The 26,024-nt window shown below is 53.3% G+C and overlaps 3 protein-coding genes and 1 long non-coding RNA gene across 19 annotated transcripts in view; 2 read left to right on the top strand and 2 right to left on the bottom strand.

Moving 5' to 3' along the window:
• The window catches only part of Vps9d1 (VPS9 domain containing 1), an 11,867-nt gene extending 3,358 nt beyond the window's left edge, over positions 1 to 8,509 (top strand). For 2 of the 9 annotated variants that reach the window (XR_003947342.1, XR_003947343.1), the window contains exons 4-15: positions 25 to 187; positions 1,992 to 2,103; positions 2,189 to 2,251; positions 2,659 to 2,711; positions 2,811 to 2,898; positions 3,066 to 3,151; positions 3,656 to 4,140; positions 4,796 to 4,921; positions 5,153 to 5,358; positions 5,655 to 5,751; positions 7,073 to 7,177; positions 7,676 to 8,509. Coding sequence is in view for 5 of the 9 variants with exons in the window: in NM_001310661.1 (NP_001297590.1) it covers positions 25 to 187; positions 1,992 to 2,103; positions 2,189 to 2,251; positions 2,659 to 2,711; positions 2,811 to 2,898; positions 3,066 to 3,151; positions 3,656 to 4,140; positions 4,792 to 4,921; positions 5,153 to 5,358; positions 5,655 to 5,751; positions 7,070 to 7,177; positions 7,676 to 7,769 (1,685 nt within the window). In the remaining 4 variants the exon portion in view is untranslated. Of the gene's footprint in view, positions 1 to 24; positions 188 to 1,991; positions 2,104 to 2,188; positions 2,252 to 2,658; positions 2,712 to 2,793; positions 2,899 to 2,986; positions 3,152 to 3,655; positions 4,141 to 4,791; positions 4,922 to 5,152; positions 5,384 to 5,654; positions 5,752 to 7,069; positions 7,178 to 7,675 lie in introns of all 9 variants that reach the window. The other 7 variants (XR_001778475.1, XR_003947341.1, NM_028200.2 and 4 more) reach the window with 5 other exon arrangements.
• Positions 8,506 to 15,774, bottom strand: 4933417D19Rik (RIKEN cDNA 4933417D19 gene). The gene is made up of 3 exons (NR_045849.1): positions 15,312 to 15,774; positions 11,187 to 11,391; positions 8,506 to 9,066 (listed from the first exon to the last, which is right to left on the bottom strand). It is a non-coding gene; the product is annotated as an RIKEN cDNA 4933417D19 gene (long non-coding RNA).
• Positions 14,602 to 18,610, top strand: Spata2l (spermatogenesis associated 2-like). 6 transcript variants are annotated; one of them, XM_006531504.4, is made up of 3 exons: positions 14,602 to 14,715; positions 14,942 to 15,347; positions 16,620 to 18,610. In XM_006531504.4, exons 2-3 carry the CDS (start codon positions 15,045 to 15,047, stop codon positions 17,595 to 17,597), a joined length of 1,281 nt encoding a protein of 426 aa, XP_006531567.1. In that variant the 5' UTR covers positions 14,602 to 14,715; positions 14,942 to 15,044; the 3' UTR covers positions 17,598 to 18,610. The 6 variants fall into 6 exon arrangements, with proteins under 6 accessions (XP_006531567.1, NP_001344230.1, NP_084452.2 ...); NM_001357301.1 differs by having other exon boundaries at positions 14,607 to 14,715; positions 15,044 to 15,347; NM_030176.3 differs by having other exon boundaries at positions 14,607 to 14,715; positions 15,016 to 15,347.
• On the bottom strand, positions 18,609 to 26,024 carry Cdk10 (cyclin-dependent kinase 10). Of its 3 annotated transcripts, none has more exons than NM_194446.2 (13): positions 25,897 to 26,024; positions 24,446 to 24,518; positions 23,848 to 23,919; positions 23,340 to 23,442; positions 23,124 to 23,205; positions 22,469 to 22,536; positions 21,965 to 22,017; positions 21,684 to 21,753; positions 20,538 to 20,597; positions 20,148 to 20,271; positions 19,934 to 20,073; positions 19,453 to 19,505; positions 18,609 to 19,231 (listed from the first exon to the last, which is right to left on the bottom strand). In NM_194446.2, the coding sequence occupies exons 1-13, from the start codon at positions 25,981 to 25,983 to the stop codon at positions 19,134 to 19,136; spliced, it is 1,083 nt and encodes a 360-aa protein (NP_919428.1). In that variant the 5' UTR covers positions 25,984 to 26,024; the 3' UTR covers positions 18,609 to 19,133. The 3 variants fall into 3 exon arrangements, with proteins under 3 accessions (NP_919428.1, NP_919426.2, XP_011246676.2); NM_194444.2 differs by having other exon boundaries at positions 25,935 to 26,024; XM_011248374.3 differs by having other exon boundaries at positions 18,611 to 19,267; positions 25,897 to 26,023.

The raw sequence follows: 26,024 nt of genomic DNA, 5'->3' as shown, positions 1-26,024 counted from the left end.
CAGGGCGCTGTGCATGCCTTGCAGGGAGAATATGCCTGAAGCCAGCCGTACCTGCGGCTCCTCCCACACCCTTGCCAACCAGCAGACACCGCCGAGTGTGTTCAGATGAAGGGGGGAAGCTGTCTCCTTTCCTGCCCCCTGAGATCTTCCAGAAGCTGCAGGTGGCAGAATCACAAAACTCTAAGAAGTAAGATGGGCAGAGTGGGAGGTGTGCTAACGCTGTTGATGGGTTGGAGGCTGCACCCAGTGAGTTCCCCTTGGAGCAGTTGGTTAAAGTGGCTCCCAGAGCAGACACACACCTGGCCTGACAGAAGCAAGTGCAAACTCTCTCAGGAAAAGTGCCTTCGTCTTTAAAAAAAAGTGAACGGCAAACAGACACAGCCATTTAGAAAACAGACTTGATGAGGTAATGATGACGGAACAGACCTGGGAAATTTTCAGGTAGTTACCAGGCAATGGCCAAACAGCACTGAGGTTTGTTTAGAAATACAAAGTTTAGCCAGGCAGTGGTGGCACACGCCTTTAGTCCCAGCACTTGGGAGGCAGAGGCAGGCAGATCTCTGAGTTCGAGGCCAGCCTGGTCTACAGAGTGAGTTCCAGGACAGTCAGGGCTACACAGAGAAACCTTGTCTCGAAAAACCAAAACCAAAAACCAAAATAAATAATGAAAAATGTAATGCTAAAATTTGTTTTTTAAAATGAGTTAGGGAATCTAACGTCCTCTTCTGGCCACCTTGAACACCGGGCACACATACTTCCGTGCCCAGACATATATGTGGGCAAAAAACACCCATATATACAAAAATAAAGTCATAATTAAAAATAAATAAAAACTAGATAGTTGAGAATGTAGCTGAACGGAAGAGTGCCTCCTTAGCATGCATGAAGCCCTGGACTTGTTCCCTGGTGCTTCATATAATCATAGTGCTCAGGAGGTAGAGTCAAGAGGATCGTGGGTTCAAGTTCACCCTGAGCTACCTATTGAATTTGAGGCTAGCCTGGCCAGAGGTCATAGCATATGCCTGTAACCCCAGAATTTAGAAGGTCAAGGAAGGCCTGCCTTAACTATATAGTAAATTCACGAACAAGCTGGGCTACTCTGACTCTCAAAAAAAGAAAGAAAGAAGGGGTGGGGGAAAGCAAGCAAGCAGGCAAAAGAAAAAAGAAAAGAAAAGCCGGCCAGGTGGTGCCAGCATGCATCTTTAATCCCACCAATAAGCAGGCAAAAGATAAAAATGTAGATGTCATAGAAACAAGACAAAAATAAGAAGACAGAAGGCCTAGCATGTTCCTTGAAGTTCTACAGAGAGAAGAAAGGCAAAGGACAGGGGACTGTTAGAATAAGAAGCTACAGTCGAGACAGTAGGCTCTGTTTTTGCACCAGTAAAAGATACCAAGACACAGGTGCAGAAAGCTCCGTGAACCCAGCCTGGATGGATCAGGCCCTCCCACATCTCCCTGCCATACCTGCTTCCCCCTAGTTCCCCAGGCCCCACCTGTCTGTGTGTGGCTTCAGCACTGGGCAGACACAAACCTCAGCTTCAGGGCGGGCTCTCACTCAGTCTCCTCCGTGCCCTTTTGTCTGCTAGCTTGTGTGGCAGACTGCCATTTGTCCCTGAACAGACACATCTGTCTTTTCGGTGGGTTGCAAATGAATCTTGCACTGTGGCCCCTGTAGTTACTTCCAGGAGTTCCATTTTATTGCCACAGATGCATAACTTATTTCCATAAAAGGCCAGGTGTCCTGCTTCTCTTGAGAAGCCCCAAGTCCTAGCATTACAAACACTTGTGTCCGGGCACCGGATCTCTCGCCTGCCCTAGATCAGACTTCTGCATCCCGTTCCTCCTCACCGACGTCTTCTTCCTCTTGGTCTTAGAACAAGGTCTAAGGGTGTGAGGATGGTTGCTCAGGCCCCATCACTGCCCGGCCCAGGCCTCTAGATCATTCCTGGGCTTCATGCGCATGGAGAGCAGCTTGGTATTATTTCTAGGGAGCTGACACCACTGGAGAAGGCCTCCCTACAAAACCAGAAGCTGAGGGCCACATATGAGGCCCGGATGGCCCGTCTGGACCCCAGCCAGGCCATGCAGAAGACATCGCTGGTGAGCGAGGCCCAGAGAGGAACTGCTCTGCTCAGAGAAGGGTCAAGTCAGAGGAGCAGGCCTCACTTCCTCCTTTTTCCCTTAGACCCTGTCTCTACAGCGGCAGATGATGGAGAATCTGGTGATCGCCAAAGCAAGAGAAGAGACAGCATCCTTACAGGGGCCTAAGAGTGAGGTCTTGAGCTGAGGGTGGAGAAGGGCCAGGTGCCAGGTGGGTGTGGGACTGTAAGCCTTCCCAGCAGTGAGACACTGTCCCCTCAAGAACATGGCCTAAACCCTTCCTCCGCTCTTGGGGACCTAGTTAGACTCTGCCCTCCCGTCCTCTCTAGCACTAATTAGGTGCTCTCTACCTTCAAGTCTGCCTTCCTGAGTAAAGCCCTTCCTTGAACTAATGGCTGTTCTCCTGGCCAAACTCAACTCTCGAAGGCAGAGGCAGCCTTACATACCTAGACTCCTGGGACATCAAGTGTATTGGAGAAGATGAAGCAGATGAGTTACAGGGCAGGGGTGGAGGCCCACTCAGACACTACTGGCCCCTTGACTCTGTTACCCTAGCTGCAGCGGAAGATGGAGGAGCGCCGCCTGCGCCTTCAGGAGGCTGCCAACAGGTGTGTCTCTTCCCTGTCTCATAGGCATGCTGGTATGCCTGGAAGGGGATCCCTGAGCCCATAGGGCCATCCCTGTTCCCAGCCTATCTTCTTCCTCAGGAGGTTCTGCAGTCAAGTTGCTCTGACCCCAGAGGAGCGGGAGCAGCGAGCCCTCTATGCTGCCATCTTGGAGTATGAGCAAGACCATGTGAGTCAACTCCCACTGGTCCAAGCAGAGGGGTGGCAGACTTGGGATCACATGGGCCTATAGGACTCAGTTCCTTCCCACACCCCAGGACACCCCACACAGCCCTTGCAGGGCACCCCATCGTGGAGATCCGACCGTGCTTTCCTCCAAGGTCCTCTGTCCTGCAGGACTGGCCAAAACACTGGAGAGCCAAGCTCAAGCGGAGTCCAGGAGACCTGTCGCTAGTGACCAGCCTGCTCTCCCACTTGCTCAGGTATTCACTCCCAGAGCCCATGCCCCAGCCTGAGGGGCTCCCTGCTAGTCGATGGGGGAGGGGAAAGAAGGAGAGTTATCAGAAAGGCTAGGCTAAGGGAACCTGGGGGCAGAGGGCTCCTGCAGAGGGGCCTCTTGTGCTGATCAGTTTTCATTGGCTTCCTTTAGCTTCCCCAGATTGCATGGGTCACACTACACTTGTGATATTCACCAACAGGGAATGTCAGAGAAGTCACGTGGAGGAATTCTTCCATAGTGTGGAAATTTTTTTTGTACAGGCGTTATCACAGATAAGGGCATAAGGCGCAGGTGACTAAGGTCGGTGAATAAAAATTGCGCTCAGATTTCTAAGCTTCAGGCTAAAAAGTAGACTGAAGCCCTGCCCAGCTGTGAGGGTGGCCACTATGGCACTCACTTTGGCTGGGGTGAGGAAGATGGGTGGGCATGACAGGTACCCGCCTGGGCAGGCACTTAAGGCCCATCTTGCCTGCTTTTCCCCTTGCAGCCTTCCTGATCACCCAATCTCCCAGCTCCTGAAGAAGCTGCAGTGTGCGGTATACAGTGCGCTGTATCCGATTGTGAGCCGGGCTGCCACCAGTGCCGCGCCTGCCCCAGGCAGCTGCTCCCTGCCCCCAGAAGCCAACGGCCTCCTGGCCCCTGGGAGCCGTCGACTTCGGTCCTCCCAGAGCCTCTACTGCATGCTTTCCCCCTCCGAGCCCAGTGCAGCCCCACGAGTGCTGGATGGACCTCCTCCCACGCCCTCTGTCCCCACACTCCACTCAGGCCCCTTGGACAGAGAGGCAGACGGCAGCCCAGCAGGGCCCTCCTCACCCCTAGTAGATGCTTTATCCCACCTGCCAGACAAGGACAGCTCCTTTGAGGATCTGGAACAGTTTTTGGCTATGTCTGAGCCTCAGACCCCAGGAGCAAAGAGGGAACCCTTGTTGGAGTGTCTGAAGAGCACAGTCAAGGACATTCACAATGCCATTGGTGAGCCCGCAGGGACCAACACAGGTCCTGCTCCAGTTGCATCCACCAGCCTCAAGTGCAGCTTGCTGCCCGGGACAGCAAGGACCTGTGTCTACCCACCCACAGGGGCAAGCATGCAGCCCAGGAGAGCAGGCCCTAGCCTACTTTAGTGCCTCAGACAGTGGGCGGAGCTGATGTGGGAGCTTAAGAGATGTGGTGCCTTGAATCACAGCGGTGGCCTGGCTGTGCCTACTCCAAGGCTTCTAGACATTGTATGAACCCGTGAGGAGGTCTTAACAGCCTGGGTCTGTACTCACTATTCTAAAGTTTCTGGGATTTGTGTAGACTTAGGAGCCAGTCCTTTCAGAACGGGACCATCCACCCCTCCCTTTGGCAGACCCGTTAGCTACTTGGGAGCCCAAGTCAACCCTAGGGGAGAAGACCCAAGACCTGACCCCAGGACACGGGACGAAGCATAGGCAAGGGAAGGGGATGAGAGGCTGAGCAACTAGAACAACCAGGTAGAACAGCCCCAAAGCCTAGATGCTGTAGCTCTGCTCTACAGGAGCTGGATCTGGTAAACAGGACGCCTTGACTTTGAACTTAGAGCTGCTAGAGATGTGGGGGGCAGGCAGTAGCACATTTGGACATTGCAAACTCTGCTCCTGGCAGATAGACTGCTCTCGCTGACCCTTTTGGCCTTCGAAAGCCTGAACACAGCCACCTCCAAAGACCGCTGCCTGGCCTGCATCGAGGAGCCCTTCTTCTCCCCACTGTGGCCCCTGCTGCTGGCCCTCTACAGGTACTGTCCCCAGCCTAGCTTAGCATCCCCAGGAGCTGGAGTCTCTGTCCTAGTCTCCCACCGGCTTGTCTGAGCCCGAGGCCATCCTCAGATGTTGCAAGTGTGCAGGTGGCTAAGCCACTTATCTGTCTAGAGACTGTCGGGCTCTCCTAGGATGCGTGCCAGAGGTCCCCGGCCGTAACCCCGCCTGCCTCTGGAAGAGTGCTACTGAGCCTGGCCTCTCTGCTTTAGGAGTGTGCACCGTACCCGGGAGGCCGCTGTAAGCAGGAGCATGGAGCTGTACAGGAACGCACCCCCTACAGCCCTAGGCATCCCCACCAAGCTCCTCCCACGAGTTCCTGAGGCTCAAGCCTCCACCTACCCCTACTGCACTGCAGCCCAGGAGCTGGGGCTGCTGGTCTTGGAGAGCTGCCCTCAGAAGAAGCTCGAGTGCATCGGTGCGGGGATCTGAGGGGCCCAGAGGTTTGAGAGGTGGAAGATGGGGCTGTGCCTTCCCCGCTGGCCGTGCCTTCCCTGTGCTAGCCTGCAGGTCCCTCACTAAGCAAACATGGGGCAGTGTTCCCTCAGCTTTCTCCAGACCTGCGTTCCCAGGAGAGATTGGGCAATGCCAGGAGACTTCTGGATATAGGAAACAGCTTAGTCTCCCTCACACCGGGTCCTTTAAGTCTTCCTGCCCTTGTCAGATACTCTTTCACTACATCACACCCGCTGAAGCCATTTTTCTGTTCCACAGTGCGGACGCTGCGGGTCATCTGCATCTGTGCAGAAGACTACTGCCGTGCCCAAGAGGCCAGGCCTGAGGGTGAATCCCAGCCCCCTGCCGCTGCCATGTGAGTTCAGAGTGGAGGCAGTGTCTGGAGGTGTATGTGTCCCTGCCCGGCGACTGGCCAGGGAGGACCCTGGTAGCCCCAGATGGATCATATCACCTCAGAGCACAGCTCATAGCTACCAAAGACCTTGGATGGAGTCAGGGCAAGAAGAAGGGTTCCCACCCCACAACCGTGTGTTCCAGTCCATCTGAACAAGCTGCTATAGCAGTGTCCTCTGGCAAGGCCAAGAAATCTTAGAGATCCTGGGTCCTGGTTAATCTGGGGAGACTGAGAAAGACCTGCCTGGACCCCCAGGGACATAGAGGGAGCAGGGAAGGTGCACTGTCAAAGGGATGCCCCTTTCCTGAATAGATCTAGCATGAGGGCTCCCTGGCACATCCAAGATGGGGCAGATTCTTCCCACTCAGGACACACAGCCCCAGTGCTTGAGCCTATCTCCACCTCTCCTCAACTCGGCTGGTAACCGAATCCTCTGACCTGGAGTCAGTGTCTCTCGTGGTTCTTGCATGAGCTCAGACCTTTGCACCTTGTCCCAAGGACCAGGATCAGCCTGGACACCTGCTGGCAGACCAAGGGGCTGTGACCCTGGCCTGTACCTGGAGCCCACAAGTAAATATCAGAGCTAGGTATGAGGTCACCTAAGAGCAGTTCAACCCAAGAGAAGGAAGGCAGACACTTCTCAGCCACTCTAAGGCTGGGTCGCTATCCTTCCTTACCACAAAGCCTGCCATGCACTGCCCTCTTTACTGTTTTATAAAAGAGTTCCCAGGCTAAGGGTTTGTACATCACAGCCTTGGCCCAAGCCATGCCTGACCAGGGGTGGGAGGTGGGGGGGTGCCTATCATGTCCCTGTGGGTGGCAGGACACTGAGCAGGGGCAGCAAGTGTGTGAGCCTCCCTGGCCCATGGAAAAAGAGGTCAGAGCCATAGCCTCGGGGTCCAGCTGCCCCTCACCTCTTGGTCCCATGCTCTTCCAAGAAGCTCTCATGTGTACCCTGACTAGTGCAGCTAGAGCTCTCCTGAGCCGGGCCCAGAGGACCTAGTGCAGAGGTGATTATCTTCTAGTCTCAGGCATTTGCTCCCAAGCTTCCAAAAGCACCTAAGTCCATAGCCAAGTAGAACATCAGAAGAGACCTAGTGTATCCTGCCATTGAGAGTGTTACTTGGGCCCAGTATTACTATGGCCAGGAGGTCTCCTGGGCTGTTGGGGGACAGGGGTACAAGGATTATAGCCAGCCTGGCCAAGATGGCTCCAGAGAGGCAGAGCGCGTGTCCCTTCGGCCCTGGTCCCACAGACCGACCTCTTGGCCTTTGCCCAGCAGCGGTGCTGATGACTTGCTGCCCATCCTGTCCTTCGTGGTGCTGAGAAGCGGCCTCCCCCAGCTGGTGTCAGAGTGTGCGGCCCTGGAAGAGTTCACTCATGAGGGGTAGGAAGGGGCCCAGGCTAGTGGGTGACTAGGAGGCTGATGTGGGGGAAGGGTCTCTGTGGGAAGAGCTGGGGACAGAGCAGCTCTGACAAGGGGGGACAAGGGAACCTCACCCCCCCCAGTACAAAAGCAATGGCTATAGTAAGCCGTGGAAGCCACAAGGGGGCCCGCAGCACCACCGCCACTTTCGGACATCCCTCTGAGATCCACTGTGCATGGGACACTCTTACCCGCATGCTCTGTAGCCTTCAGAGGACCCTGTGCAGGAGCCAGAGGGTGTCTCTGATCAGCATCTGCCCGGGGAAGAGCAGTATGCACCACAGGGCCATCACAGGACCTGGACTGACAGTGGGGAAAGGTCCGCCCTGACCCAGCTCTCTAGCAACTCTACCCGTGACCGAGTCATTGCCCAAGCAAGAAGGGAAGATGTTGCCCTCTGGCGGCCTAGGCTTGTCCATCTGTCCTCTCAGTCGACACGTCCTTCCCCACTCCACACAGGTACTTGATTGGAGAAGAAGGGTATTGTCTGACATCACTGCAGAGCGCCCTGAGCTATGTGGAACTTCTGTCCCGGGGACGGCTGGACAAGTAGTGGTGGCTGGACCTCACAGACCAAAGGAGCCACGGGACCTCCACGCTGCACTGCATATCTGGTGTGGGGACACTGAAGGCCAGCTTGCTGTGGTAGCACTCTATAGCACTTGCTCACCTTCTTTACCATGCATCTGTCCTGGAGGCCTAGGACAGTGCCTCTTTAACAGGGCATGGCTGGCTGAGTCAGGCCTGCCCCAGACCCCATAGGAGAAATCTAGCTGCCGTTCCCTGGGGAGCCTGCAGCACTGATTGATGGCTCTGACCTCTTCTCATGGACACTAGGCAGCCCCCACTGGGGTATCAGCACAGAAATGGGTATTGGGAACCTTGCCGGGCCAATCTAGTTTTACATGCCTCCAGTCTCCTGAGACAGCCCAAGTTTGTGTGAGCCAGTTTCTTGTTAGTCACAAGTGGGCTTTACCCTGCCCCCAGAGAACTGGGTGTAGGTAGTGTGAGGCTGTACTGTTTATTTACCAGGTAGCAACTGCCCTGTTTGCTTTTGCTGGCCCGGGTGTCACTGCCCAGGCCTGGGTTATGAGCCTTTCTCCTACCAAGGTCCAGGACATCCTGCCCTGGGCTTATCTTGGTTGGGGACAGTGAAATATGTTCAGGACACTGGCTAACAAATACAGTTGTACAGACTCTTCAATGTCAGAGTCTAGAGGTCAGCCCCTAGACTGTTATATGTCTCCAAGTGGCTACCAACTCAGCCTAAAATAAAGAAGTCACTCTACCGAAGTCCATGTGACTTGTTCGTTTACCCACTAGGCAGCCAAGACTCAGGCAACACAGCCAGCCTCCTAGAGATCACAGCTGACAGCCCAACCCCAGATCCTCTGCACAGAAGCAGTCTCTTCCCAGGGCTGTTCCCAGCCAGGAAATTGTGGACTTCCCCGCTCTGGGATAGCAAGTGTCTGCAGGGTACCATTAGGACGGCTGGAATTGAGTCATTACTGTAGTCCTGAGCCCACAGCAGTTCCCTGAAGGCGCCTGAGTAATCTTCAGCCTACTCTCACACACAATGGACTGTCCCACACAGCGATGCCCTTTGGTTCTGCTGGGGCCCTAGGGTGATGCTGGCATCCGAGCACAGGCAGCATCTTCCACGGAGGCGAGCTGACCCACCCAAGAAAGGAAATACCCATGGCAGCTGGGGTTGCTGTGAGGAGGTGGTGGCAGGACACGGGGGAGTTTCCAGTCCCAGACGGCAGTAGTAGTGGGGTCGTTGGAGCCTCTTGGAGTCAGGCTAGATGTAACTTGGTTATTGGGCATTTATTGAACACTTGTGTTCCAACCTGCAAGGAAATGGAGAACATGCATCTTGGAGCCTCGTAGGCTGACCTCAGAGTCCAGTCTGCAAATGGTGCAAGAGAAGCCTGAGGCCATGACACCAAAAGCAAGTGGTGGGCCCAGGTCAGCCTGGGCACGACACCCATTCCTGGGGCATTTGACCTATGGTCGCGATCTCTGCGGATTGGGAATGGGCCGGAAGCCCCCAGCAGCTACTTCCCACTCACCTGCGTCAGGAATAGCACAGACTCGGGTCTCAGCTAGGCCAGAGAAATGTCTCAGTAGTTAAGAGCACTTGCTGGGCAGTGGAGGCGCACTTGGGAGGCAGAGGCAGGTGGATTTCTGAGTTCGAGGCCAGCCTGGTCTACAAACTGAGTTCCAGGACAGCCAGGGCTGCACAGAGAAACCCTGTCTCAAAAAATGAATGAAAGATGAATGAATGTTAAAACAGATACCGTGTGTCTCAGCTGACTTGGATCGTCGGCACTGTCGGCTCCTCGAGGCTCGTGCTCTGGTGAGGTGTAGAGACCTTGGACGGGAATGCCAGGGGACTACTGAGTTTTATGGTAATGGACCTGCTGCAGGCTTCCGCTCTGACTTTCTTTTTTTTTTTTTAAGATTTATTTATTTATTATATGTTAGTACACTGTAGCTGTCTTCAGACACTCCAGAAGTGGGAGTCAGATCTCGTTACAGATGGTTGTGGATGGTTGTGAGCCACCATGTGGTTGCTGGGATTTGAACTCCAGACCTTTGGAAGAGCAGTCGGGTGCTCTTACCCACTGAGCCATCTCACCAGCCCCTGCTCTGACTTTCAAGTCAGTTTTAAGGCCCCACTTCACAGAACCAAGGTTACTGGGTTAACGTAAATCCCAGTTCTGAGAGTACCTGTTGGGTTGGGATAAAATCAGAACATACTGCGGCACACCCTGGGAGAGACCACGCAGTGCTGCTCAGCTGACCATGGCACTAAGATGAAGCCAGTTGTGCAAGCGATGCTCCTCTGTGTGTGTACATGTGTGCGTGCATGCGTGCGTGCGTGTCAGAATCATTTTTTGTATATAACTGAAACTCATAATTCAAAATTCACTTTGCCTGTGAATTTCTTTTTTTGTTGTTGTTGGTTTTGTTGTTGTTGGTTTTGTTGTTGTTGTTGTTGTTGTTGTTGTTTTCGAGACAGGGTTTCTCTGTGCAGCCCTGGCTGTCCTGGAACTCACTCTGTAGACCAGGCTGGCCTCGAACTCAGAAATCCACCTGCTGCTGCCTCTGCCTTTCAAGTGCTGGGATTAAAGGTGTGTTCACCATGTCCGGCTGTGAATTTCTTATAGACAATCAGAAAACATTTCAGCTAATACTCTATTGTTTTACTAATCTTTATACAAATTTTGTTTGTTGTTTGTTCTGGTTTTTTTTTTTTTGACACAGGATTTGTGTGTGTGTGTGTGTGTGTGTGTGTGTGTGTGTGTGTGTGTGTAGCCCTGACTGTCCTAGCTGGAACTTGCTCTATAGACCAAGCTGGCCTTGAACTCACGGAGATCCACCTACCTCTGCCTCCCAAATGCTGGGATCAAAGTTGTGCTTTGTCCTCCCAGCTGACTGACCCCCCCCCCTTTAAAGACAAAGCCTCATATATTCAAGGATAGCCCCTAGCTTGCTTTACGGCAAGGATAACCTTGACTTTCTAATTCTCCTGCCTGATCACCAGCTACCTCCCAACCGATAGATTTACAGCCTCTGCTCTCGTTGAGTTAGGTAATGTACTCGTATGTAGGAACCAGGCTTTCTACATGCCAGGCAAGCACTTGCACATCATATGTAGGAACCAGGCTTTCTACACGCCAGGCAAGCACTCACACATCTAACCCACAGCCCCAGCCTCCCACAGGACCCTTAACGAGCCCGTTGTCCTCCCATTTCTGCTGCCCACGGTGTCGCCTGTGAAGACACTGTCTGCAGGATCGCCTTGTGCCTTCTAAGCTTTTGCTTATTCTATGCACAGCTTCTTGGTTGCTTTGGAGCTGAGTTCTCAGCACTGATGCTTCCTACTGAGTTTCCCCTAGCTCTCGTACCAGCTGGCCCCGGCTTTCTGAAGATTGCAGCTGAACTGCAACAGAAATCGCCATACCTCTCCCGGCATCGCTTTGGATTTCCTCGGCATGATGTTGAGCCTATGCCTCCACCTTGAAGTCCAACTTCTTTTGGTTCCGGCAGCACCCAGGAGACGCCTGACTTGAATTCCTTTATCCCAGTGCTTGTTACCATGGGGCTGCAAGAGTTCACTAAACGTGGCCTTGGCCTTGTCGAGTACCAGCTTGTCATTTTGTGGCTGGCTGAAGAAGAAGAAGAAAAAAAAGCTGTGCCTTTGGGTTAGTTCATCAGCATTTCTAAACTATGGATGAATAGCAATTTTTCCACTGAAAATCCTATATAGTAACAAGAAGTAGCCATAACCAAAAACTACAGAAACAGTAACAACTACTATTAGCTATGTATAGAATATTAAGAAAAAAAAATCACAGTGGGCTGGAGAGGTGGCTCCGTGGTTAAGAGCACTGACTGCCCTTCCAGAGGTCCTGAGTTCAATTCCCAGCAACCACGTGGTAGCTCACAACCATCTGTAACAGGATCTGATGCCCTCTTCTGGTGTGTCTGAAGACAGGGACAGTGCACTCACATACATAAATAAATCTTTAAAAAAAATCACAGTAACCAGACCTAGTATGTGTGTCACACCTATAACTCACATTCCACAGGCAGAAGACAGAGGAACAAGTTCTAGGCCAGCTGAGCTACACAGGAAAACTCTTTAACAAGGAAAGAAAAAAAAAATCTAGCCGGGCGTGATGGTGCATGCCTTTAATCCCAGCACTCAGGAGGCAGATGCAGGTGGATTTTTGAGTTCGAGGCCAGTCTGGTCTACAGAGTGAGTTCCAGGACAGCCAGGGCTACACAGAGAAACCCTGTCTCAGGAAAAAAAGGAAATGCAAGTCGAAGCTGGGAGTGTGGTTCAGTGAGTAGTGCTCCTGCCTATCCATACAAGACGCCCCAGGGTAGAGCCCCAGCCCACCATAAAACAGAATGTGGGGCTGGGGAGATGGCTCAGCAGTTAAGAGCATCGACTGCTCTGCCAGAGTCATGAGTTCAAATCCCAGCAACCACATGGTGGCTCACAACCATCTGTAACGAGATCAGATACCCGCTTCTGGTGTGTCTGAAGACAGCTACAGGGTACTTACATATAAATAAATAGTAATAATAAATCCATTTAAAAAAAAACAGAATGTGGTGGGCTAACCTGGCTGCATGAGCTCCTGTCTCCAAAAAAAGAAAAAAGAAAGTTAAAGCAATAACAACTACACACACATTGGGTTGAGGAAAACATTTGGAAACTGCAATGCTGCATGTGATGGAGCTGGGAAGACACAACTGTGGATGGACTGAGTAGAAAGCAGCTTACAATTGCATAAACTAGCAAGCGTTTGTTGAAAGGACCCTGATATAGCTGTCTCTTGTGAGACTAGTCCGGGGTCTAGCAAAAACATAAGTGGATGCTCACAGTCAGCTATTGGATGGAACACAGGGACCCCAGTGGAGGAGCTAGATAAAGTATTCAAGGAGCTAAAGAGATCTGCAACCCTGTAGGTGCAACAACATTATGAACTAACCAGTACCCCGGAGCTTGTGTCTCTAGCTGCATATGAATCAGAAGATGGCCTAGTCGGCCATCACTGGAAAGAGAGGCCCATTGGACACAAAAACTTTATATGCCCCAGTACAGGGGAACGCCAGGGCCAAAAAGTGGAATGGGTGGGTAGGGGAGTGGGGGGGAGGGTATGGGAGACTTTTGGGCTAGCATTGGAAATGTAATTGAGGAAAATACGGAATAAAAAACAATTAAAAAAAAAAAAAAGAAAGCAGCTTACAGTCCCAGGCAAGATGAGTTTGAATGGCCTCACTAGTGCCAATCTGCCCTGCTGAAACTAAGGTGTGTGGAGGATGTACAGAGTACACATTGTGTGCCCTGAGATAGCAAGAAAAGTAAGTAGCAATGGCAGGTGGCTCTTTGTGAGTTCTAGGCCAGCCTGGTCTACAAAGATACTTGTAAGACAGCTAGGGCCACACACACACACACACACACACAGAGAGAGAGGTTGGAGGAAGAACATCAATATCGTTAGTTCAAGGCTCATCCCAATCCAGAATAATTTACAAGTTACAAATAGAAGAAAAGAACACTTTTGCAGGTGAACATTAGCTTCGACGTTAGTGTAACATAATTTTTTGCAATGCTAGAGACTGAACCTGGGGACCTTACACAAAGCAAGCAATTGTTCTACCTCAGGGTCACACCCCTGCCCCCAAGGCCTCTTCCTTTTTCTGTTAATCCCCTTGTTCTGCCGCAGGCGGGATCCAGGCTTGTCTTGAAACAAGGCAAGCATGGAATCTTTATGATTTGTCAGAAGTTAAACTATGTCACTGTGAGTTGAAGCAACCTCGAAAGCCAACCAAGGTTCCCCTTTGGATTGGTGAGCTCACAACAAAAGACCTCTATGTTCAGTGATAGCCAGCAGGGCACCTGGGGACTGTGGCCTGCTTAGTTACACGATCTGAAGTCCTTTGACTGTGAGAAATTCAAGAAGACAGATACCTCCCCTATGCCAGGTTCTATTTGATCAAACTTGGCCTAGGCTTGGTGAGCTGGAGAGATCGAGGGTGCAGGCTGCCCAGAAGTGGATGAAGCAAAAGCTACTGCTTACACGAAGCTTAGGGTTTAAGATTAAGGAGAAGGTGCCTTCGGTCCTGAGTGAGTTGCCTAAGACCACAGCAAGTTGAGGTTAACAGTTTCCCTGAGGTCACCCAGACCAATTCTTGGATTTCAGGATCCCGGTCAGTTTTGAAGGTCTGTAGGTCACACACTTAAGGAACACCTTGTCCTGGAGGGTGAATACATTCATCCTGCCTCAAATACTCCCTAACCGACTTTCTCAGGGACTAAGAAATGAAGTGCCAGAGACCAGGAAACAAAGCCTGCAGAGGCAGTCCGAAGGACCTCCCGTTCTATTATTTATAATTATTTTGTTTGCATGCATGTGCATCAAAAACACCAGATGCAGGGGCCAGAAGTGGATGTTGGGAACTGGAGTTAAAGACAAAAAAATGAGCTGCCACGCAGGTGCTCATACCCACTGGGCAGTCCACCACCCCACCCGTTTTAAATTGTACTTAAATACGTGTGTTTGACCTCCTTTGGTCCATGATCTGCCAAGACAGGCCCCGCCTAGCCGGTATTTGGCTATTCTGTGGGTTGGCTTGAGGAGCCAAAGTCCAGCCTGGTTCAGACCGGTTCCGCTAGGCACATCTTGGCGACCAGTGATCATACACCCACTGTGTACTCCCACTCAGACTAGCTGAAAGACTAACTAGTGAATCTGAGAGAACTTCAAAAGGTGAGCTGCAGGGGAGGGCCACGCCCAGCTTCGCCCAGGCCACGCCTACACCTCCACCCTCCTACTTAGCCGAAAGGGCGGCACCCGACTCCAGCCTCGCCCACCAACGTCACGACCAAGGCCAAGGGGCGGGCTTGACTTTCTGCGGAAGAGCGAGGAGAGACCCAGGCCCAAGCGGAGCTCTCTGGAATAGCTGGCGACTAGCAGGTAGCACCGCCGCCCACGGGGACCGTCAGTGGGAGAGGGGCTCTGGCTGCAAGAGGTTCAGCTAGTGGGAGCGGAGCTGTTGATACGAGGACGCTCAGCAAGCGGGGCTGAAGGTGTCCTGGGGAGGGGAGGCTACAAATACTGTGGTCACTGAGCTGTCAGCGTCCACGTCTCAGGGACCATAGATTCCGAGAGTTGGCTAAGCTGCCAAGGTCCCTATTTCCAGGTTGGAGGGAGCCCTGGGCTTGCTGGGTGCGGGGTTGAGAGTCGCACACACAGCTGAGATGACATGGTCTCTAGTTTGACACCTCATCCCGGACCTGATCAGGATGGGCAGCAGCTCACTGTCCGAGGACTATCGCCAGTGCCTGGAGCGCGAGCTGCGGCGCGGCCGCGCGGGCGTTTGCGGCGACCCCTCGCTGCGCGCGGTGCTCTGGCAGATTCTGGTGGAAGACTTTGACCTGCACGGGGCGCTACAGGACGATGCGCTAGCCCTGTTCACTGATGGCCTGTGGGGGCGGGCTGACCTGGCACCGGCCCTCCAAGATCTGGCCCGCGCCTTTGAGCTCCTAGAGCTGGCCGCTGTGCACCTGTACCTGCTGCCCTGGAGAAAGGAGTTCACCACTATCAAGGTATGGCATCAGTGGTGCTCCTTCACTCCCGTCCTTGTCCAGGCTGTTTGAGGGCTGCAGATCCTCTTCAGGGGAGGGTTCTGCGTTGAGGGCTCGTGGGCGTGTTGGGATGCATGCCTACCAGTCATTCACCTAGAACTTATATGGCTGTCCTCAAAGTAGTCTCACTGCCCTAGTTGCCATGGAAATTCTAGGGTAGACGTGGGTGGGTGAGGGAGGTACTTGATGTCCTATGGTCATCCTAACTCCTCTAAGATGTGGACTGGTCCCCATCTGTAAAAGGAGGCTGCTAAGACTGGGAAGAGAACAGCAGATCAGAACAGCAGGGATCTTATTCCTGCCTGGGTCCAGGTTAGGCGGCCAGGTCCAGGGCTGGCCTAGTCCTTAGGTCAGATGGCAGACCACTTAGAGGGGGTAGGGCCGCTCTGAGCTAATTTTGAGTGGGAAGGCAATGACGTCAGAATGCACGTGGGCGAGGTAAACCTCCACCGGTTGTCATGGTAACGTCTCCCCCTCCACACCCCACCAGCCTGCTGCTCCACGGGAATACCTGAGATCTCAGGACTTTCATTCAGTTCTGTCAAGCTAGAAGCCCACCCATCCGCCCCAGAGGACAGAGGCAGCCAGGCGTGGCCTTCACACTGAATAGTTCAGAAATAGTGTTGGGGTGGAGCTGGCAAGGATAGAGCCTCCTAGCTGTGTGGTTTTAGGGAAAAGCCCCTTTTCTCTTAAGTCGAGGTGCAACGCCCTAAGGAGGGTGTTCTGGCCAGTGCTCCTTGTGTGTAGACATCCTCTCCCTAAGGGTGCTATGCACAGAAGTGCTCCAAGGAAGCCTAGAGCTGTTGTAGACGGTCACACTTAGAAAGACCCAAGCTTAAACCCTGGAGCTTTGATTCCATTGGTAGCTTGGATCTAGAAAGCACATTGGACTTTCTGGAATACTACAGTCGTGGGAGGCTACCTGCCAGCGAGGTACAGTGGAATATTCCTGTAGGCTGAGGCAGGAGGATGGTGAGTTTGGGGTCAAGCTGGGCTATACAACAAGGACCTTGTCTCGACCACAATGCTTGCTTAGCATACACAAGGGTTTAGGTTCTCCCTTGGAGGAAAACAATGTCTGACATCCAAGCTCACTCCAGACAGATAGAAACTGTATCAGGGGGTGGACAGGAGCTTCAGAAGTGCACCGAGGTCAAGGCAGGCTCAACCCACATAGGCTACATCTAGGAACCTTTATGGAAGTGCATGTCTGACCAGGACCCTTCCTTACAGACCTTCTCAGGGGGCTATGTGCATGTGCTGAAGGGTGTACTCTCTGAGGAGCTCCTGACTCGAAGCTTCCAGAAGATGGGCTACGTGCGCAGGGACAACCACCGCCTAATGGTGACCACCCCACCCCCTGCCTGCCAGCTGGTGCAGGTGGCCCTAGGTTGCTTTGCTCTTCGGTTGGAGTGTGAGATCCTAAGTGAGGTCCTGACTCAGCTGGGTACAAGCGTACTACCAGCCGAGGAGCTGCTCCGAGCTCGACGGGCTAGTGGGGATGTAGCCTCCTGTGTGGCCTGGCTGCAGCAACGCCTGGCCCAAGATGAGGAGCCACCACCTCTGCCCCCTCGGGGCACACCTGCCACTTATGGGGCCCCAGTGGACCTGTATCAGGACCTGCAGGAAGATGAGAGCTCAGAGGCCAGTCTGTATGGTGAGCCTTCCCCAGGGCTGGACTCGCCTCCTGTGGAGCTGGCTTACAGGCCACCACTCTGGGAGCAGAGTGCCAAACTATGGGGTTCTGGAGGTCAGCCCTGGGAACCGCCAGCTGATGATATGCATCGGGCCAGCAGCCCACCATATGGGGCTCTGGAAGAGGAGCTGGAGCCAGAACCCTCTGCTTTCTCCTTCCTTTCTCTGCGCCGTGAGCTGAGTCGCTCAGGAGACTTAGCTCCCCCTGAGTCCCCTTCAAGCCCCGGGCAAGCCAGCCCCCGACACAGGCAGGCAGAAGCAGCTGCATCCTCGGCCTATGGGCCTGCTGTTGAGCCTCTGAGCTACCAGGCACACAGCTGCTTGAGCCCTGGCAACCTACCCACCCTCTGCTGTGACACCTGCCGCCAGCTCCATGCTACCCACTGCACTGCCCTATCTGCCTGCCGCCCGACTCATTCACTGCGCATTCTTCTTGGTGACAACCAGAGACGCCTGTGGCTGCAACGAGCACAGGTGGATAACCTGCTCTATGACAGTCCTGGGGCCCATCCCTAGGCCCAGATGGACCCCAACAATTTTGGGGACAGTTTCCATGGTGCTTCTTTTGGAAAAGGACCTAGGCCACTGGCTACCCTGGCCCTCCTACTCCCCAGGGGCCATTCAGGACCTGCAGTTGAAAGAGGGTAGAGCCTTCGTGGAACGCTCTCACCTGGTGCAGTCTCAGCCCTGGTGCAGCAGGCCGAGCTCAATCAAAAAGATCCTTCCCTCTCATCCCTAGCCTCATGCCCAGATGTGCTGGGTAGAGAAGTCCAGGTTATCCTGTTACAGTACCCAAACTCAGAAAGACCCCACCCTATGAACTGCCTGAAGCTCCCTACCTGATCCCTGTGGAGTATGACTGAGGACATGTCCCTCTTTCCACGTGCTGAGAAACCCTCACCCAGGGGCTTGCAGGTGACACAGTTAAGATCCCCGAGTTAGATTTGGGCCACGTGGGAGGGTCTGAAAGAGCAGAGCTTACTTAGCTGTGAGGACCCCGGTTCACCTCTGCTGTTAGTGAGGCACACTCCCAGGCAGTGGGAGGAGCTGTCACTCCCACCCAGCAGGAGTGATTCTCTGCCATCAGCTACCTACCAGCCAGAAAGGAAGGGAGCATGTACAAGCCACTTCTCAGGCTATTGCCAAAAAGCAGCTCACCGCCCCACTCCACGTAGCTCATTCTGGGCATGCAGCTAACCAGGAAGAAGTTATACCCTCATCTCCCATGCGGGTAGACCAGGACCCCTCATTAGGGTCCCTAAACTGCCAATCCTCAGGATAGGGATAGTGAAGGGCTGGATTTTCATCAACCACTCGAAGGCCCAGGCACAGAGATCACCACTTTGCCACACTTCCTCTAGTGGCACCTCCTCAGCCAAGCCTGTCCCTGCTCCTCATGCAGGCCCTCAGAGGACACGGGTCCACCTCAGCCAAGCCTGTTCCTGCTCCTCATGCAGGGCCCTCGGAGGACACTGTCCATGTTGCATGGATCGAAACCCCACAGTACATTAAAGGATTGCCAAACTGTCTTCTGGAAAGGCTTTTTATCTCTCAGTCCACCAATCCTCTCCTTGGGCACCAGTGCCAGCCGCGTCCACCAAGGGCTTCCATTCTGACAGTCTTACAAGTATCCTACTCCAGTTAACCAACCCTTGCTCCCTCCTGCCCGGGGTCACTATAGCCCATCTGTCCTGGGCAGCTCCTAGTCTCCAAGAAGAGTTATCTCCCAGGCCTACTCATTCCAGGCTAGTGCCCAGCTCCAGTTCTCACACACACTGAATGGGACCTTTAGGCCTCTCAGCACTAGCTCTGTTCCCCCAGAAGCGGGCCTTCAATGATAGACAAGACAGGCCACCAGATGGTGCTACAACTGCCCAGTCTATCCTGGGTACCCCACTCAGCCACATCCCTGTCCACAAATCCCCTCTGCATCTGGACAGAGGGAAATATCAGGGAGGAGTCAGCCAACTGGAGGAGCCAAAGGCCTGCTGGGGCCTCCCAGTCGTCGGCTGATGATCCGTGAGGATGTGGAGGGGTGGGCTGGATCCAGGCTCAGGGCCGGCATCGTTTGCTCTGCCCTTCAGCGGCAGCTGGGGCAGCACGCTTATTGCGGTGGTGGGGGAAGGTAGGCATGAGCTCCGGTTCACAGGCTGCAGGAGAAGGGCAGCTTCAGGGCTGGCCTGGAGCTGGAGAAGGGGCTCCTGGTGGGGCGTGCTCCAGGTCTAGACAGGACTCCTCACTTAAGCTGGCCCTGACCCGTCTCTCCCTTTCTTCTCCCCTGTGGGGCCTGTGGTCCCTGGGAATCCAATATGGACAAGCAGGGCTTCTCGCTAAGCCCCTAAGAGAACCTAAGGGGATCCCAAGAACTTACGCAGGGGCTTCTCCTTGAAGTAGGAGCTCTCCAGGCAGTCTCCCGAGGTTGCCCTGGGGAATGATAGTGACCTTGGCCTTAGAGAGGCCTATTTCACTCAAACTTAGCCAATCTCAACAGCCCAACCTAATCTCCAACAAATGGGGACTGAGACCTAGACAATGACAGGCAGCTCAGAATGGCTCTAAGACCTAAGGCCACTCAAACTAGACATCTGGCACCTATGGGTGTCTGGGTATGTCTGGGAAGTGGGTATCTATGGTCTGTGTTGTGAGAAACCATCTTTAAAAGGTTTGTTGAATTGAGATGGCTCAGTGCTACATTGCTCACTTAGTGTGTGCAGGGAAGTTGGCCTTAGCTTCCGTTCCCGAGACCAGAAAAAGTGCATCATGGATTTGGGTTTAAGGTGTCCTTCCATCTCTGCAGAAGCCAGGGCCCTGTCCTCCTGAGGGGCAGGGCTGCCTAAAGGCAAGGTCTGTACCTTTTCTTAGGGTCATACATGAAGAGGAAGTTGAGCAGACGGAGTCCGGCCTCTGAGAGCCACGGGAACTTGTGCTTGAGGTTGTTATAGGGCTGTTTCCTCAAGCTGTACTGGCCGGCCAGCGGCAGCTTGGAGAAACCCTGTAAGAGGCAGGGGCTAGAGCGACAGGGCCACCAGGCATGGACAGGGACTGAGGGTTGTCGGTAACACCCACCGGCCAGATATTCTCACTCGGTGTCCCCAACAGCTGTACAATCAAGTCGATCTGGTGGATCTCGGAAGTGCCAGGGAGGAGGGGCTTATGGGCCAGCAGCTCTGCCAGGATGCAGCCGACAGCCCTGTAGAAGCAGCCGACCTCCACTTAGCAACGAATCAACACACACGTGAAGAAGCAGGCAAATGGCCATAAGGCTCTCCCACAAGGTCTGCAGTGCCAAGTGAGAACCTGAGGCCGGAGCCAGTGAGCACCCCAGCCATGTTCTCGTGCTCCCCCTCCTTGGATGCTGCAGTCAGGCTCTCTACCACACCAATCCTGCTCCCCCTGACCAGGGCTGACCTCCAGGGCCAGAAGACTTGAGGCCCTGGGAGCAGAAACCACGCCTACCACATGTCAATGCTGGTAGTCTGGGTGGTAGTTCCAAGCAGCAGCTCTGGGGCTCGGTACCTGCAGACAAAGGCCCCATTTTACCTCTGGTCAGCTCTGCCCCTTCAGCCTGAGCTCGCTCAGGGTCCCCAGTGGCCCTTGGACTACCCTCTGCCCTAAGCCCGAGAGAGCCACCGTGTCTATCTCTTAAGAACCAACGGATCCAAGCACAGATCCGCGGTCATCAGCTTGCTTTCAGATGGCGATCAGAGAGCACGCAGCTGAGACCATGGAAGGGTCCTTGAGGATGTGAGGGACATCAAGGTCCTGCCCTTACCACAGCCTCATTCTGCCTTAAAAACAACCAAGATGGGGACTGGAGAGATGGCTCAGCTGTTAAGAGCACTGACTGCTCTTCCAGAGGTAATAAGTTCTATTCCCAGCAACCACATGGTGGCTCACAACCATCTGTAATGGGATCTGATGCCCTCTTCTGGTGTGTCTGAAGACAGGGACAGTGTACTTACATAAAGCAAATAAATAAATCTTTAAAAAAAAAAAAAAACAACAACAACCAAGGTGGCCAGGCGGTGGTGGCGTACACCTTTAATCTCAGCTTGGGAGGCAGAGGCAAGCAGATCTCTATGAGTTCAAGGCCATCCTGGTCTACAGAATGAGTTCAGAGCAGGCTACACAGAGAACTTCTGTCTCAAAACCCCTATACCACCCCTCTCTCCAACCTTATCTCCCCTTACCCCCTAAAAAACCTTGCAGAAAGCTACCTTCGCTTCCTGAGACAGAGCCAGGCTGTTTATGGCTATTTCAGTGTGCAATGGCCATTTCTTTCTTTGGGTGTTTTTGTTTTTTCAAGACAGGGTTTCTCATGCTGCCCTGGCCATCCTGGCCTCAACTCAGAGCTATCTGCCTACCTCTGCCTCCTGGGAGCTGGGATTAAAGGCACAACTGCTGTCCAGCATAGGATGGCATTTCATCTGAGCAGAGCAGTTTTGAGGCCACTGAGCCTAGCTCTGTTCTGAGCAGGTGGCCTAGACCCTGGCATCCGCAGCATGTACATCCCCTTAAAGCTTCTATCAGATCCTTAAGGCCCTTCTGAAGCACAGAAGACACACAAATCCCTGCAGGCCACCGTGACTCTACGGAACTCACCAGAGGGTAACAACCTTGGGAGTCATTGGCTTTACTGGAACACCATAGGCCCGAGCCAGGCCAAAATCAGCTGCAACAGGGGGGAGAGGAGAAAAGATGATCCGTCACTCAGTGAGGACAAACAAGCTGCTGTCTGGAAAGAGAACTGGACTAAGGCGGCCTGGGGCTAGGAAACAGACAAGTCATCTCTGGTTTCCAGAGGCACACGGACATCCACACCCCAAAAGGCATGCTCAAAGAAACCCACCTGCACATATGCAGGGTCAGCACCCAGCACGCACCTGTCTTTACACAGCCCTTGTCTGTCATGAGCAAGTTGGACACCTTCAGGTCCCTGGGTCAGAAAGAAAGCAATGGTTTTCTGAGAAAGTTCCCAAAGGGCAACCAGGCTGTCACCACAAGCATTTAACTGGGGTTTTCTAAAATCAAGAAGGTGCATAGAGGCCAGGTCTCCTTCACCCATGTCTTGCTACAGCAGCCCCAGCCCTCACAGGCATCTCTAGAGACAGCAGCTCCTGGCATAAGACTCTGGGTGGGCGCTCTCTACTGAAGCTTCTGGCTGCTGCCTTCCCATCCACCCACCTTCTACTTCCCAGAGAGGTGAGGGCTGATTAGACTTGTTGCCTGCAAGAGCCTTGCCTGAGAGCAGTCAGAGACTTCTACTGGAGGTTTGCCCTCTCTTGAATATATTTGGAATGAGACACTGGGGGACACCACAGCTGTTCCTGCTCCCTCCCACCCCTCAGACACTCCAACACACCTTCCTTCTGGATGCCCCTGCCCACCTGTGGATGATGAAGTTCCTGTGCAGGTACTGAAGGCCACGAAGCACCTGTAGCATGATGCATTTAACCTAAGAGGAGGTCCAGAGGCACAGGTTGGAGAGCTTTGTTATATTGCCTGCAGGTCACCGGCAGCCTCCAAAGTGTGGCTGTCGCTCTGTCCTGCACAGCTAAGACAGTACTGCAGCAGACTTATTGTATATATATGAAAATATATGTGGTGTACATGTTTGCATGCATTCGTCTAAAGATAAAGAGGTTGACATCAGTGTCTTCATCAACTGCTTTCTGTGTTATAAATGGCGGCAGCATCTTTCATTTGAACCCAGGGCTGACCCAATTCATCTGCTCTACCTAGCCAACCGGCCTAGAACTACTCCTGCGATTACAGGCAGGCTGCCAGAGCCTCCTAACATTTATATGGGTGTTAGGATCCGAACTCACGCCCCACACTTGCACGCACACGTGCACTTTCCCCTCTGAGCCATTTCTCCAATCCCCCTTTCCTTTCCAGGGGCCTGCCATATGGACTGAGAAGACCTGGGGCTGACCGGCCTGTGCCACAGATGCCGTGCAAGAGGCACTCATTTCCGGCCGTCACAGTCAACACAGCCAGCCACCAACCAGAGAGCACCTGTGCAGCGCCTCCCTCTCACACCTGGGCCTCCGAGAAGGGTGTTGGCATATTTTCCAATAGGCTGGCCAGATCTTGTTCGCAGTAACCCATGACCAGGAAGATGCTAGAGGGAAAAGAGAAAATGTGTGGTATCTTCTATTTTCTTCCTAGTAGGTAAAGAGTCTGCCCGCTGAAGGAATGCTAACCCTGGGAGATGACGGACCCTATTGTGTGGGACAGGCTCAGGAAACCACACACCTCTCCAGGTGGTTGCCCACAACCACCTCCTTCAGCTCCACAATGTTTGGATGGCGGAGACGCAAGAGCAGTGTGATCTCACGCAGGCTGCTGATGGGGATGCCTGTAACCCAAGGTGCTCAGTGAGTGCCACCCGGGACACCACACATCCTGTCCTCCCGTCAGGGACAATTACGGTGACACCAACACCGTTCTTACTCTTGAATTCATTACAGATGTAGATTTGGAGGGTGACAATGACCTCCCTAGAGGACAGGGGCAAAAGGGTTTGGAGAGAATATACAATTTTACAGCTGGCCAAGGTGAGGAAGGTCTGGAAGGACTCAGGGAGCTCAGGTTCCGGCTGCGGTGACAGACTGTGGTGACAGGCTGGGCCAGCTCCCTAACTGCAATGCACACGCCCTCCGTAGCGTCAGTCCTGAGGAACCTCAGATGACCTGTGCTTGTGCGCCTCCCTGCTTGGATGCCCGAGCAGGCAGGGTACTCCTGCATCCTGCCCCCAGCTTACCATCCTTCTCTTTGTCCATCCGCACCTTCTTCAGGGCGACAATTTCATCTGTCTGGGTATCCCTGGCCCGATCTGAAACAGGAGCACACATGCAATGGAGCCTACCTCAAACCATCAAACTCTCTTAAGAGTTTGCTGAAATTCTTCTTTTTCTCTGACAACATAATGTCCAGCAACACTTGGTCCTTCTTCCGTTCCCAAGATGTGAGCTTGGGAATTCTCATTTGAGCTGGGTTGGGAGTTAGTGGAAACCTGGCCATCAGCAACTCAAGTGGAGAGGAGCTCTCCAAGCAATCTCTCACACAGCCTACTGCTCTGAGTTCACTTATGCAATATTACAGCACCACGGAAGGTGATCTACCTAGGGGGAAAGACTTACTTTATATGATAACGGCTTACAAATACTTATCAAAAGCCTCACAGCTCTGGAGCTGCAGGGAGCTTTGGAAAGTAGTGCATTTTACTGATCAGGTATCTCCATTCCATAGCTACACACATGGATTGCTGACATTTGCAATCCGAGGCTTATGTTTAAGCATCACACCAGTATAGAGTGTGAGCCTTCCAGTCCCCACAGAGCTCTTTCATGACCACTCACACACGATGCCATAGGTGCCCTCGCCAATCCGGTTCAGCTTCTCAAACTCCTTAACGCTTCGGCATCTTCCCAGCTGAAAGAGAGAGGCAGCCAGTGTGGGGATCTGGAAGCTAACCACACAAGTGACAAGTCTCACCCATACCTGGCACTGAGAAACGTGCTTGCATCTTGCTTACCAAACAGAAAAGCAACCATGTATTTGGAATTTTCTGATGAGTGAAGGGGACAGATACCACTGGAATCACTTTGAAATACTGAAGCATACTGAAGATGGCCTAAGTATCCCCTCCAACCCAGTGTTCCAAATGTCTGCTGTCTAGTACCAAATGGCCACAAGCCATGGGCACAAACACCTCTGTGCAGGAGAATCCGGCCTTCAACAGGGAGTGCCAACTTTTCATGTGTGAGGTGCCTTTCTAAGTGCATTAGCTAAGCATTCCTTGGGTACAGAAGGACCAGAGCAAGCTTAGGATTCTATTCCACCAGCCCCCTGCTGGCTTCCCGACTCTTAACTGCCCTGCCCTGGGTTCTGTTACTCTGATACCTGATGGCCCCCACGATCCACTCTGAGCTCCCTCCCTCCCTCCCTCTCCTCGAGGATCCCTGTTCACTTCGAAATTCCATTCACCAGGATTTTGTGCTGCCACCTGAGTGTGGTATACCATTCCTTGTCAGATCTGCCCAAATTTTGGCAACACTTCCTGGTCCAAAACAAATGTCAACTCTTCTACAAACTTCTTACAGAATACTCCTTTTCTCCAAAGTCTCCACTATTTTATATCTCGGCTTATTTCTGAGTCCAGGTCTCACTCTGTAGCCCAGGCTCCCCTCCAAAGTGGAGTGACCATCCTGCCTCAACTCCCTGACTGGGATTACCAGTGTGGACCACCACGCAGGACTCTGACATTTTTGACTTAAGGGACCACTGCACACGTGCATTTTCTCCCCCTTTAAGAACGGCTTTCGCAACCTCGGCTTCCAGTGCAGTGCTCTGAGTTAACTAGTTGTTAAGTGTTGTCTCGTGCCTTGTGCTCTGAGGCTCTTAGTTAATGTGCCTTGGCCTCGCAAAGCATAAACAAGAAGTTAAAAATACGTGGGCTGCGGCAAAACCTCTTCCCACCAAACGTCTACTGGAGCAGAAATCGGAGCCCCTTAAGGTTCACCTTCACATCACACAAAAGAGACAAGACTGTGGGTAACGCCAGGTGAGACCCCCGCGGCTGCAGGTGCCACCGGGAACCTCCCACTCTTCTCGCCCTTGGTCGCTCGTCCTCGGTCCCACCCCGCCCCAGCCTCTGGGCTGCCGATTTCTGCCCACGCCGCGGCAAACTCGGGGACTGCCGTTCCCCCTCCGACGCTGGAACCTCAAACTTGAACGCGACACGGAACGCCCCGGTGCGCTTCAGTCTGGCCCTGCCACTCAGCGCCGCACGAGTGGCACCCCGTCGCACCCTGTGTTCTGGAGGCACGGTGAAGAAACCTTCCTTACGGATACACTTCAATCGGATCTGATCCGACTCCAGGTCCACCTCTGCCATGCCCAAGCCGCTGCCGCCCTCTTCCAGCGCGCAGGCGTAAC

This window comes from Mus musculus, chromosome 8, assembly GCF_000001635.26.
Source record: "Mus musculus strain C57BL/6J chromosome 8, GRCm38.p6 C57BL/6J".
Taxonomy (NCBI): domain Eukaryota; kingdom Metazoa; phylum Chordata; class Mammalia; order Rodentia; family Muridae; genus Mus; species Mus musculus.
Note: the sequence above shows the minus strand (reverse complement) of the source record. Positions and strands in the feature narration are given on the sequence as shown.

Bases quoted from the DNA above. Each gene is read 5' to 3' on its own strand.
- Spata2l (XM_006531504.4), top strand. From the start codon at position 15,045: ATGGGCAGCAGCTCACTGTCCGAGGACTATCGCCAGTGCCTGGAGCGC. The intron at 15,348-16,619 runs GTATGGCATCAG...CCTTCCTTACAG, and splicing joins AGGAGTTCACCACTATCAAG to ACCTTCTCAGGGGGCTATGT.
- Cdk10 (NM_194446.2), bottom strand. From the start codon at position 25,983: ATGGCAGAGGTGGACCTGGAGTCGGATCAGATCCGATTGAAGTGTATC. The intron at 23,443-23,847 runs GTAAGCTGGGGG...CTTGGGTTACAG, and splicing joins GATGGACAAAGAGAAGGATG to GCATCCCCATCAGCAGCCTG. The intron at 19,506-19,933 runs GTACAGACCTTG...ATCATTCCCCAG, and splicing joins ATGTATGACCCTAAGAAAAG to GGCAACCTCGGGAGACTGCC.